We start from the raw sequence: 13,851 nt of genomic DNA on the forward strand, positions 1-13,851 counted from the left end.
ACGTGGCCCTGCACTTGCCTGGCATGATGAATGGGCCAAGTGGAGAGTCCTGGAAGGAGCAGGATAGGGGGGAGGGGCAGGGTGGGTGAGGCCAGCCAGGGGCAGCATTTGGGGGTTCCTCAAACTGGCCACAATCCTGGCTAAAGGATCACCCAAAACTATGTGGACCCCCAGGAGCCCACCCCTGCATCAACCCCTCTGAATTCTCAGGATTAAGCTGTCACTTATTCTGCAAGCTAGTCCAAGCAAGAACCAATTACAAAGCTTGGCAACTTGATGATGGCGGAAAAAAGAAGTAGAATGGAAGTGGCATCTAGTTTCAACACACAACACACAAACATTCCCAGTGGTATGGGAACTCTTAATGTAGGAACAGAGGTTCACCGACAAAAGGGCGAACGACAAAAACGCGCCCGACTAAACCGCGGTGATAAAACCGTGTGTTCTAAAGCGCTCCGACGAATGAGTGCTGAATCGCGCTGACAACAGCGCGGAGACAGAAGCGCGCTGTAAAACTAAACCTAACCCTAAACCTAACCCCTAACCCTAACCCTAAACGTAATGCTAAACCTAACCCTAACCCTAACCCTAACCTAACCCTAACCCTAACCCTAACCCTAACCCTTAACCTAACCCTAACCCTAACCCTAAATCTAATCCTTAACCTAACCCTAAACCTAACCCTAAACCTAATCCTAAACCTAACCCTTACCTTAAGTTAAATCGGCTTTCTGTCGACGCGCTATTGTAAAGTGCCCTTCTGTCTCCGCGCTGTTGTCTCCATGCTGTTGTCGTCACGTTGATGACACCGCGGTTTTAGCGACGCTGTTTAGTCGGGCGCGGTTTTGACGTTCGCCCTTTTGTCAGGTCACCGGAACAGAATCGTGGCAAGATAGCCTCTCCAACTTTAATTCTCTAATGTGATCCATAAGAAAATTATAGTTGCTTTTATCCAAAATTGCTATGAAATCACCAAGAAAAAGGAATCATTCCCTATTCACCCTTCTTAAGTTTATCTATCAAAATAATAAATATTGTCTTCATGTTATGATCCAGACCAGACCAAAATAGATCTAGAAAATCAAGTATTTAGATTTGTTATTTTAATTAAAGGGAGCTCTCTGTTAAACGTTAGCAAAAGCCCAAAGGAGACACGATGCTTGTCATACAGTTTGAAAGCACAGCTGTTTTTCTTTTTTTAACTAAATAGAAGACATGAAGATAGAGGCTGTAAGCTAGATTGGAGCCATTGATTTAACCTTTTGTGACCCCAATTATCTCAACAAAAATGAAGTCCCCTCATAAATAGTAACTGCAAATGTGGAATGGGGATGTACAGATCTGGTTTCAATGATTTCACCTTCCTTTTTTTATGTGCCATCGTTCCAATCTGCTCCCTTTTTCCTAGCTATTTTATTTAAAGACGTGCTATAAGGGTGAAATACATCTCCAAATGGAAAGCTTACCAGTTATTGAGTTTGCCTGTTAGAAAGGATATTTTGGAAATGACTTGTATAAATCATACAACATATTTACCAAACCTCTTTAAAAATAAAGTTATTATTTAACTTGAGAACCTTCAAAATCAATGATTTCTCAAGATATCATCTGGAGAAAGAGGAAAGGAAAGGAGAAAGGAAAGGATCATTTAAATGCTACAGGCAAAATATGAAATTTAAGAATTGAACTACAAAGCTACATTGCAAAATAAAATAAATTCAAATATCATTATTATAGTCTTTGAACCTAGAAATAGTTCAATGCAACAATTAATCATCAGGGGAAAAACAATAAAGTAAAGTAAAATAAAGTAAAATAAAATAACATGTATGGTATATTTAAAGGTATACTGTACAAATGTATGAATTAATAATATTAAGATATTTGGCCACCTGGTATATGAGAATAAAGTCAGAATTCCTTAAAAATTAATAAACATAAAATGTATGTGAATGGCCCATATATTTAGAGATTAATTGGGTCAAATATTGCACATAATATACATTGCAAAATAAGACAGGGTTAAAAAGAATTTGGACTGTGAATCTCAGAAAGAAAGATAGCTGAAAATATTTCGTCTGCAATAGATAGGTAAATATTTAGGAAAAATAAGAACTATTGAATCTACCCACCAAAACCCCTCTGTGAGGTAGATTGGCTGTTTTAAAAATTTGATAAATAAATACAAAGACAAGGAAAATAGTAAGCAAATGTTAAGTAATTTCAAGGTACCGTATATGAAAGCTAAAAGTACCTGTAAGTATTTATATGTATCCTGTCTCATCTGCAACATCTATTTTATGCATGAAGTCATGGGTAGGTGAATCTGATATGTGATCTTAACTCCAAATATAAATCTTAAACTGAGGATCTAAACTTAGTTGTATTTTAAGTCACACGGTGGGTCAGTGGCTAAGATGCTGAACTTGTCAGCGCCAGAAAGGTTGACAGTTTGGCGGTTTGAATCCCTAGTGCCACATAATGGAGTGAGCTCCCGTTTCTTGTCCCAGCTTCTGCCAACCTAGCAATTCAAAAGCATGTTAAAATGCAAGTACAAAAATAGGAACCACCTTGGTGGGAAGGTAACAGTGTTCCGTGCGCCTTCGGTGTTTAGTCATGCTGGCCACATGACCACGGAGAAGTATTCAGACAGCACTGGCTCTTCGGCTTTGAAACGGAGATGAACACTGCTCCCTAGAGTCGGGAACGGCTAGCACATATGTGAAAGGGGAATCTTTACTTTTAAGCATTTCAACTATGATGTTTTGTATACTCACCAGGGTGACAATAGCACATTCGGCAGTTAGCTGAGCAGCACTGAATAACGTCCGAACAAAGCGATAAATCTGTTTTTGTTCAGGTTGATGTTTGTCATAATCTGATGGCACTTCGGATTTCTGGGGAAATAATATTATTTTAAAAAATGAGAATATGTTACATATAATTTGTAAAGAAGTGGCAGACGTAAAGGGTGGAGAAGTAGCAGAACTCATATTGTAAATTCCAAATTTTTGTTATTGTCCTTAAGTAAGTGAGCTTTACCGAAAGGGGGTGGAGATTTTCATCAAAAATATCTAGGAGCATTGTTCCATCTACATCCCTAGAAGAGGGGGAAAGAAAAGAAGAGAATCATTGGTAATGTTCCTGAACAAACAGAAATGGAGAGAAACACTTCTCAAAGTCCTACAAAAAATAGCTGATTTAGAATACAGTCCCATCCTGTGGGAAGCCGTATCAATGGGATCTATCATCCTGCTAGGGAAGTAAAGACTATATTGAAAAGTAGACTTTCTACCTTTGTCCATGGAAAACTACTGGGAGTATGCCATGCTGGAAAAAATGAATCACTCATATACCAAGCTATTTAGACTTGAAGGACATTTGCAAAAACAAAAATATAGATAGAGTTAAGCTCTCCAGGTGTTACAGCCAGTCAAGCAAAGAAATATGGCATTTAGTTAAGCTCACTCTACAACAGAATATGAGAAAGAGTGAAATCTCTTTATTCCAAAAATGAAAGTTGTTTTGAAATTTTAAAATAATATTTAAAAGAGTCTCAAGGTTATCTTACTGACTGGACAGAGGCAAAACAGTACAGCTTTTCCTTTCTTTCAATTCAATTGTGCTTTTTATAGATTGGTATATACTCTTTTTTTGGAATCCAAAGCCATTTCCAACCCAATCCTATGACACGAAAGAAGCTTGGACCCATCCAGGGGTGAAATGCTCTAAAGTCTCCTGCCGGTTCGCTTCGCATGCACATGCACACCATTTGCCTGAACCGGGAGTAAAAAAAAATGTTACTGGTTCAGGCAAACTTGTAGTTCTGATGATCAGCTGTGCAACAATCAGTTGTTCAGCACAGCTGATTGTCGTACAGCTGACTGTCGGTTTGCCTGAACCAGTAACATTTTTTAATTTCCAGTTCGGGCAAACCGGTAGCATTTTTTACTACTGGTTCGGGCGAACGGGTAATATTTCCCTCCCCGGACCCATCACTGAATGCATCATTTTGCTTTACTTACATATTGTCTCTCCTATCAAACTAGGGGATGGGAGGGATGGAGGATAGGAACAAGAATCCACTTTAAAGAATAATTTATCCAAAAAGCACTAGGGCTTTTAAACTTTCAGCCATCCATTGCTTTAATTAGATGCCAATATAAGCAGAAATACTAAAATATAATTATGGGGTCAGTTGCCACACGGCAGCGTTTTGTTCCATCGCGCACAAAAATCGATTAACAGCAGTGGTTGCCTTTATAAACTGCTGGTGGGCTTTGTTCAATCGACATGTAGCTGATTATCACAGCAGAAAGAATGCCAGGTAAATTAGACTTTTGCTTGACCTTAGATGGATTTCTCTTACATGGATAGATGGTTACTGATTAGGGAATGTTACAATACTTCCAAGGTAACAGTAGAGGGCACATGTACATCATTCTGGGACAAGGATAATCAGATTCAGAAAACTTCTGCTTTTAAAAAAAAAAAAACTAGTCTTCTTAGTTGACTACTCACGTACAGCTTTCTCCTGAGTCCTCAAATTTAGGGTCCCAGCACCCGTCTTTAGGTCGTATTTTGTACCCTACATAACGCAGTAAATGGGGGCAGAATAATTTTGAAAGGACAAGAAGACTATAGGGTAGCGTAAGTGTATCTTCTGTCCACACTCCATGGATGCTAGTTCAGTAACATTTATGTTTGCAGAGGTACAAATGTTGGACAAAACTTTCATTTAGAAGATGGGCTTCAAGTAAATTTTGAAAAGGTACTCCTTTGAAATGAGATCAGTGGTGAAGTCCATATAATTTCATGGCAGAAGGACAGAAGCAGCTTTGAGAACTAAAATATTTTAGTGTTGTATATTTCCCCACCACTGCCAGTTACATCTGCAACTGACTATGAGCATCAATGTGTCTACAAGCAATACCTATGCTGCCCATTAGGCTCCACAATCCGCTTGATTTAAAAAAAACACCAAATTAAATAGATAGTTGTAATCTAAGATTTTGGTTGAAAAAGTGGTCATCTGACCAAGGCAAACAACAAAAGAAAAGAGGAAGTCTTTCAGCAGGATCCATCCTAATGGACTAGAAGAGATAACCTCAAGCAATTTGTTTTTTGCTCAGTTGATGTTTGTGACTCTGTCCACCAATGCCACAATTAATTATCGGGGGAAAATAGCAAAGGCAGTAAAATAAATGGCATATCTAATTAAAACTGTATATTCCAAATCTGATCACCAGTACTCAAATATTGGAGAGATCTGTGCATCTTAAGACTTACTACACAAATGGCAATATATGAATGAGGATGTTGGTTTTGAATTATATCCATGTGATTTACTGATTAGAATCTTGTCTATGTCTCCTCTGCACTTCTGTATGCTATCTACTGATTTTGTCAAGATTCTTTAAAATAAAATAAAAGCTACAATAAAAACTATACAAGGAAGCATGAAGGTTCCTAAGCGATGTGTGCATGGTGTGTGTGTGTGTGTGTGTGTGTGTGTGTGTGTGTGTATGGGACGAGGTGGCTCAGGGGCTAAGATGCTGAGCTTGTCGAGCAGAAGGTTGGCAGTTCAGCAGTTTGAATCCCTAACGCTGCGTAACGGAGTGAGCGCCCGCTACTTGTCCCAGCTCCTGCCAACCTAACAGTTCAAAAACACGTAAAAAATGCAAGTAGAAAAATAGGGACCACTTTGGTGGGAAGGTAACTGTGCTCCATGCGCCTTCGGCGTTTAGTCATGCTGGCCACATGACCATGGAGATGTCTTTGGACCGTGCAGGTTCTTCGGCTTAGAAACGGAGATGACCACCGCCCCCTAGAGCCGGAAACAACTAGTGCACATGTGCGGGGGAATCTTTACATATACATATACACACATACACACACACACACACAAGATCAGCTATACTTTAAGGTCTTCACCCATGATCCCATTGGAACAATTTATCTAGTTTGCTTTGGGATTTGGGATTATGGAACTAAATGGACACTATCCATTATGTGCGTGTTTCCTCATCACTGACCATCACTAGTCACCTAGAACATCCTTGGATGGGAAAACTATGTACTGTTTCAGTTCTGATTACAACACATTCAAGGCTACATATGGAATAGCACTGAATATACACATAAAGTGTCCCTGCTTTGCAAACTTTCTTATAAAGGAGTGAAATTAAAAAAAAAAAAAGGAAAAAACAATGAATTAGTATTTGAACCATTTTCCAATTCAAACCTACCTATTTTTGATATGGTAGTATACAGCAAGAGCTACGCTGTAAAAGAAAATGCAGAGATAGCGTCTTAATACATATCGAATATACCACATCTTAACATTAAGTTTTATAACTAAGTCAAATTTCTGAGGGGCCATTCAACCATATATTTTTTTTATCAAAAGAGAGAATGTGTATCAATAAAAGCAATAAAGAAGGATAAGCTTTTTTGTAGCAAAATTATACTGAATGCAACAACTATACAGGCCAAGATAAAGCCATTTTATTGCCGGAAAACAAGAATAGGTATGCCACTCAATCATTTCTGTTAACATGGGAGACTATATAAATTTGATTAAAGAAAAAAAATGTTTTAAATAGGTATTTCCTTCCCTCATTTCAGGTATAGATGACTGGATTAACAACTGCATCTTAGTTTAATGCTGATAATCGTACAAGATACGACAACACAGCATAGGGAGCAAGGAAGTTAACTACAGGTAGTCCTCAACACAACCACAATTGACCCACAAATTTATGTTGCTAAGTTAAGTGCTAACTTAGTGACTTTTGCCCCACTTTATGACTTTTCTTGCTTATTTATTTCATTTCTTGCTTAGTTATTAAGTGAATACCTGCAATTGTTAATTAATTAATAAAATGGTTGTTAAGTAAAGCTGGCTTCCCCATTGACTTTGATTGTCAGAAGGTTGCAAAAGGAGATTATATAAACCCGGGACACTGCAACCGTCATAAATTGGAGACAGTTGTCAAGCATCCCGACTATAAGTCACGTGTCTATGGGGATGTGGTCATAAGTATGGAAAACGGTCATGTCACTTTTTTCAGTGTCATGGCAACTTTGAACAGTCACTAAGTGAACTAACCTGTAGCTAACTTTATGAACTGTTGTGCTGATAAAACAGTTAGTATTCAGGCTACTATTATATTATTATATCTATAAAAATTTAGGCCGATTATATCTATAAAAGGAGGAGTTTTAAAGGAAGAATTCAAAGGAGAGATGGACATTGAGAGTACAAAAACTAATAAATAACTATAAAAGAAGAATTATTCTTCAGAAGAGCTTTGCAAAATAATCATAATTCTATGATATGTAATTTAAGGCAATAGAATGTTCCAGTTATATTATAATTTGTCTTTCATGGGGTTTCAAAAATCATTGCCAAAAATATCTGAAAATTCATACCATTTTTTTTTTAAGAAAAGCAATATGTTTAAAATTTGAAAGCTAGGAAAACTGTGAGACACAACTGTGCAAAATAAAATAAAAATAGAGCTCTAAATAGAGAGCTAATCTGATTTTGTGGTTTTTAACTTGGAATATATTTGCATTCACATAAAGATTAAAACTTTGAGCCAATTATCAAAGCTTTGTCTGCTATTGGAAATAGCTGTGCCACACACAAGCACAATTAAAAACGATGGGAACTACTCCTTGGTGGTACATCTGGGTCTATCAAGGAAGTCAAAACGACCTTCAACGCTGCAGTAAAAAAAAAAGAAACGATTATCATAACAACCAGGCAGTTCTAAAAGTGTCTCAGCATTTGAAAATGTAAAAAAAAAAAAAAAGACCAAAAAAAAAAATGCATCAGAAGAAACTCATAAGTAAAACCTTAGATTAAGTCAAGGACACCAAAATTGTTTTGGAATTGTTAACTAAAAACAAAAATATATTTGCAGCTGCGGCAGTAACAAACAGGAAGGAAGGCAAGGAGAAAATATGTCTGGACTCATTTAACAGACATCCAAATCCTGTCTCCCTAAGAAAATTGCCAATTTTAAAATTACATATTTAAAAACTGCAACTGCAATCTTACCACAATAGGCAAACTTTAATGAAGAGAACTTCTCTAATTTAAGCTATAAAGATATGTACCAACACATTTAGGGACCTCCAAATCCCTACTTACATTTGAAGCAGAAGGAGAAGTGAGGAAAAATCTATTTTTTTCCTCAAGTCCCAATCCTAACCATTTCCAGTACATGAAATCTGTAGATATACCCCAGAGTATTTTTGCAACCACTTACATGTAACCTTAACAATTCTAATTGGAATCAGATTTTCTGTTATTAATGTGGTTACAAAGCATGGGATCATGTGACCATATCACTGAGTGATGGCGCACCTGGCAATCCCCACTTTGGTCCTTAAATGAATCCTACTTAGTCATTAGGCGAGGATCCACCCCAATCCAAGCCATTCCTGGCTTGGTTTGTCCTAGCCCCAAGTTTTGGTAAAGTAAGGAAATGCCTCCTCTTCAATTCCCCCATTTAATTACATCCCTGCCATCTCTGCCCTTCTGGTGGGCCTGCAGTCCACCACTTCTGCCACTCTGCTACCCTCCAGTTGGGTGGCCATGCCTGTCCCATCTGACCTTCACCATCATCTTCCCTCCACTGTTGACAATGTCCCTGGCCTTTCACAAGGCAGCTGCTGGTCATGTCAGAAGCCATGGCTATCTTTGTCTAAGGCAGATGGAGAAGTCATGACATTTAGGGTAGGCAAAAGAGCAGAGAGGAGAGTTGAAGAAGAAGAGTTGAAGTGCCCATGTGGCTGTAAATGTAGGTGGACTGCCAAGTACCCAAATTTTAATTATGTGGCTGTGGGCATGCCTCAATGGACATAACTCCATGGACTCTGTTGTAAAGAACCATTCATTTGGCATTATCATAACTTCATGTAGAACAATCCATATTAGTGTTCCATTTTCTAGAATGTTACTGCTGGAAACAATATTCAAAAACAATGCAAATCTCTCTCTCTCTCCCCTCCCCCCCCTCTCTCTGTAATCCTGCCCCACCGGGCAATGGAATGCTGCCATACCTACCTTTTAATTGTATACTTGAGGTTGGGCTGACTGACTGTACTGTCATCCAGAAAAATAGTAGAACAGGAACTGTATTTCCTTCTCAGTTGACCAGGAGGATGCTACAAAAAAAAGAAAAAAAAAAGAAAGAAAGCATATGAAAAAACAACAACAGTACCAGTCCCAGTAATGCCAACGTCATTAAACAGTAATTCAATAAATTGCTTCTCTCTGTCTCTAGCAGATGCCTGGATACATTCAAGTCAACATAACCTGGCAAAAATCAAGAGAGAATTACACAGTAGTCACATTTTCTTTGCTCTTTGATCAGATCAAAAGATTATTTGTAATATTATCAGTCTATTCTTCAAAATGAAATAGTTGGATGGAGCCCCTACATATGAAAGAAGCAAGATGTACATTCTTACATAACGGAGGATTTTTAATGGAGGATAAAACAAATATATATATATATATATACTGTATGCTTTCATTTGGCTGATGAGAATCTGGAATTAATCCTTTTTGGTTTAAAAAGCACAACACAGGCTTCTGCCCTCAGATAAAAGAAAGGGACATAGAAAACAATTCATAATTTCCTCCATCAACGTGATGCTAGCTTAACAGTGTTCATCTTTGTATATTCTCTATTCAGAAGGTTAAAAAGTTGTCATTGCACAGAAATATTCTGAACAAGATTTTAATTTGCCTTTTTTGCCCTCTTATTCTAGATATAACAGGAGTGTCAAACTGGATGCGTCATACACAGGCCAGTGGTGCGTTTCCATTTTTTTTTAGTACCAGTTCGCTCGTGCACATGCACAGAAGCATCTGGATGGGTGGACGGAGCCTCCTGCCGCTGCCACTATCAGTTTATCCAATCCAGGCTGAACCGGCAGAAACCCACCTCTCACATAGGCCACACCCATCCCAGCTCTGTGAAGGGGAAAAACATTGCGATAAGTCACATGACAATAACGTGACACAGCTAAGTTTGACACCCGTGAGCTATAGTGACAAAAGACAGGAACAATGAGAGATCTTATGACTTAAGTTCACAAACGCTAGTGTAATTTGAAGCTTGGCATGTTGTGGGGGAACTGAGTAATTGTCGCCTATGAACTATGGCTTAATGACATACCACGTTGTGCAATTTGAACCAATTATGGCTTACTTTATCAGGCAGGAGTTTCAAACTCGCTGGGTCACATTGTCATCACATGATGTATTGTGACTTTTTCCCTTTTACTAAAACGGGGGTGGGAGTGGCCAGCCACTGACCACAAGTTTGACACTCCTCCTAAAAGGCATGTTCAAGTCAATTTTAATGTGATGTGATCTTAACCATTATATGAAATTTAGCCCATTAATCTTTTTAGGGCACAGCTTTCTACTTTGCCAATCACAGAACCATAGGGAAGGTGTTTTACTTCAGCCCTGCTGAAGGCAGCATTCTCTAACCACAGCACACAATCAGCTGCTGTTCAACATTTGCTTGGAAACCTCCAGCGATGGGACTTCCATGACTCTTAACAGGTAGGATTAATACCGGTAATTTTCAGGTCCTCTTTATTTCATGTTTACATCTTTTTCTTTTGGCAGCTGGAACACACTGCTGGCTCATGCTTAATTTGTACAATGTACCCGGGAGCCATGAGATTGGATAAAGATGGCATATATTTGCTATTCTGTTGATTGCATGAGACGCTACGCAACGTCATCAATCTTCAACTTGTTTTCCCCCTTTCTAAAAACTGCTAAGAGTTAAAGAAATATAGAATATTGCTACAAGTAGTCTTCAACTTGAAACAGTTCATTTAGTGACCATTCACAGTTACAGCAACTTTGAAAACTTATGACTGTTTTTCACATTTACGACAATTACAAGGGTCATGTGATCAAAATTTGACTGTTTGGCAAATGACTCACATTTATGACAGTTGCAGTGTCCTGGGGTTTTGTGATCACCCTTTTCGACCAAAGGTCGAAACTTTTTACAAAGTCAATTTGGGAAGCAGATTCACTTAACAGCTGGATTACTAATTTAATAACTTAATAAATGTGGCAAGAAAAGTTGTGAAATGGCACAAAATTCACTTAACATATTTCTCACTTAGTAACATTAATTTTGGGCTCAATTGTGGTCATATGTTGAGGACTACCTGTACAGTCATAGAATAGTGTGAATGCAATCTATTTCCTACTACTAAAGATGGAAATGACTTCTGTTTCTCCACGTATTACTTATGAACATATCTCAAAGATATTCCTGCACAAAAGAATCTGATCCAATTTCATCAAAATAATAGTAACTGTAATAAAACACACAAAAGTTGAGACCACATGCAGTTCACCTTATACTTAATTGAGCCAATATTCTATTCAGATACTTGCCATTCTAAATAGTTTACTTTCCCTATTAATTTTGAAGCAAGGTTAAAATCACCACAAAAATACAGAGGTGGTATTCAGCCAGTTCTGACAGCTTCTGAGGAACTGGTAGCAGAAATTTTGAGAAGTTTGGAGAACTGGCAAATAGGCTGCCCCCCTCCCCATGGCTAACTCCCAGCTGATCTTCTTTTGTTGCCCTGAACAGGAAAATGGAGCTAGAAAACAGGTTAATAGGGGAGGAAGGGAATGGGGATTTTGCAGTAACCTTCCCCGGACTGGGGAGGGAATGGGGATTTTGCAGTATCCTTTCCCAGGAGTGGAGAGGGAATGGGAATTTTGCAGTATCCCTCTCCTGCCTGTGGGTACAAAGCCATGCCCACAGAACCGGTAGTAAAAAAAATGAATCTCACCCCTGATCCCATATGGTATAGAATAGTTAGCACTGGAAAAATCCAGATTCTTGTCTACTCTCTTCCAGGGAAATTCACTGGGAAAATTTGAGTCAGCCTTTCTATTTTGCCTAATCTATTTCATAGGATTTATGTGATGTGGATAAATAAAAGAGATTCTTTCAGCTCTTGAAGAAAAGGTGGGAACCAATTGAATAAAAGATAAATAATAATAATAGTGTAATAATCCGTCTCCTATCCTAATATGAAAGCTGTTGACTCGGAATATGGCATAAGTGTAGCCATATTTTATTATAGCTTTGTGGTGTTTTGTTTTGAAAGCATGTAAACATGTAAGTAGAAAAAATAGGGACCACTTTGGTGGGAAGGTAACAGCGTTCTGTGCACCTTCGATGTTTAGTCATACTGGCCATATGTCCATGGAGACATCTTTGGACAGTGCTGGGCTCTTCGGCTTTGAAATGGAGATGAGCACCGCCCCCTAGAGCCTGGAATGACTAGCACACATGTGCAAGGGGAACCTTTACTTTTATCTTCTAAGTAAATGAATTTAATAATACTTCAGGTTTTGCCATTTTCTAACTGTTGAAAGGGGGGTTGTAAAGATAATGGGGGAATGTTGTGTCTAGGTGGCATTCCTTTCCTGTGAGAACAGAGAAGATACTGCAGCTGGATGAAGGTGGAGTTTGGATTCGCCAGACTGTTGGATTCAGGATTGTTTGGAGTTTGTGACGGGGGGGGGGGGGGAGTTTCATATTTTTGCTTTTATTGGGTGTAATTCCAGATCAGAATTATACCAAGCCCTTGCCAATTTAATGTGTACCTAATAAACAGACTTTGAAAAGAAGATGGATGCCTTGCACCTTATTTTTTGGGATGTTACTGTGACATGTTACTTGAAGGTTTAACAGAAGCACTTGAAATCTTCTGATATGTAAACAGTACTCAATCAAGTACACTCAATCAAGCTATATAGTGAGGAAATATAGTAGAATATAGTAGATTTCTATGGGTTCAATAATGCTCTTCCTGATAGCTAGGCATAGGATTCCAATCTCAATCAATTGCAGTTCTTGCCAAAAGTTATGATTAATTTCTTAGGGTTTAGTATGGAAATATTAATCTAGCCCCAATGTTAGAAGTAGTACAATACATAATCTCACCCCAAAACCACATCAATGGAACCAATAAAAAGCTATTTTTCACTGGTTCTTGTAAATAAGATTTCTTGGGACAGAGAAGAAATAGTTTCCTAAATTTTCTGTGTGTGATGATCAGATCCTGACTGATAAAGATTTAGAACAGGAGTGTCGAACTCGTGTCGTCACAAATGTAAATCTAGAGATGTCACCAAGGATTGTATTATTGTTGCTGGTGGAAAAACAGGATATAAATTAAACAAAAAAGGAAATGATTGTAAATTTGATAATGGCAGCTAGATTAGCGATGGCTAAACATTGGGGACAAAACTGGGATAGTTAAAGAAATGAGTGGTATAATGAAATTTGGAGTATGGCAACAAATGATAAATTAATAACAGAAATTAAACTTTAAAAAGGGATGATTAAAGTAAATAATTATAATGAAATATGGGGGATTATATAAAATCAGTGTTGGTGGAAGGCAAAGGGAATAAACCTACTCAAGAATATATGTTGTTTTGGAGGGTATAAGGGCACAATTGGAATATATTGTATATCTAAGAAATATAAAGGGGGAAAAGTTCGGGGGGGGGTGCACTGTAGTATGTGTTTTTCCCTTTTTCTTTTGCATTTCTTTTTGTATTCAGTTGTATATGTACTGTTTGTATTATCTGTGTTAAAAAAAAACTTGCATCATCATGTGATGTATTGTGACTTTTTTCCATTCCCTAAACTAGGGGTGGGCGTGGCCAGAAAGTGACGCATCCGGCCTGCAAGCCGTGAGTTTGACACCCCTGATTTAGAAGAAGGTTACGGATACACCTTCCTGAAGACACATTATACAAAGACC

The 13,851-nt window shown here is 38.1% G+C and overlaps 1 protein-coding gene across 1 annotated transcript in view; it reads right to left on the reverse strand.

The window, feature by feature from the left end:
• The window catches only part of CCNY (cyclin Y), a 121,056-nt gene that overhangs the window by 14,347 nt on the left and 92,858 nt on the right, over nucleotides 1-13,851 (reverse strand). The window contains exons 4-7 of the mRNA XM_014060170.2: nucleotides 9,080-9,180; nucleotides 6,249-6,284; nucleotides 3,043-3,100; nucleotides 2,778-2,897 (exon numbers count right to left, since the gene is read on the reverse strand). Coding sequence (XP_013915645.1) covers nucleotides 2,778-2,897; nucleotides 3,043-3,100; nucleotides 6,249-6,284; nucleotides 9,080-9,180 — 315 coding nt within the window. The remainder of the gene's footprint in view (nucleotides 1-2,777; nucleotides 2,898-3,042; nucleotides 3,101-6,248; nucleotides 6,285-9,079; nucleotides 9,181-13,851) is intronic.

The sequence above is a fragment of the Thamnophis sirtalis genome, unplaced genomic scaffold (genome assembly GCF_051295495.1).
Source record: "Thamnophis sirtalis isolate CommonGarterSnake01/CBP01778 unplaced genomic scaffold, rThaSir2_p1.2 scaffold_4, whole genome shotgun sequence".
Classification (NCBI taxonomy): domain Eukaryota; kingdom Metazoa; phylum Chordata; class Lepidosauria; order Squamata; family Natricidae; genus Thamnophis; species Thamnophis sirtalis.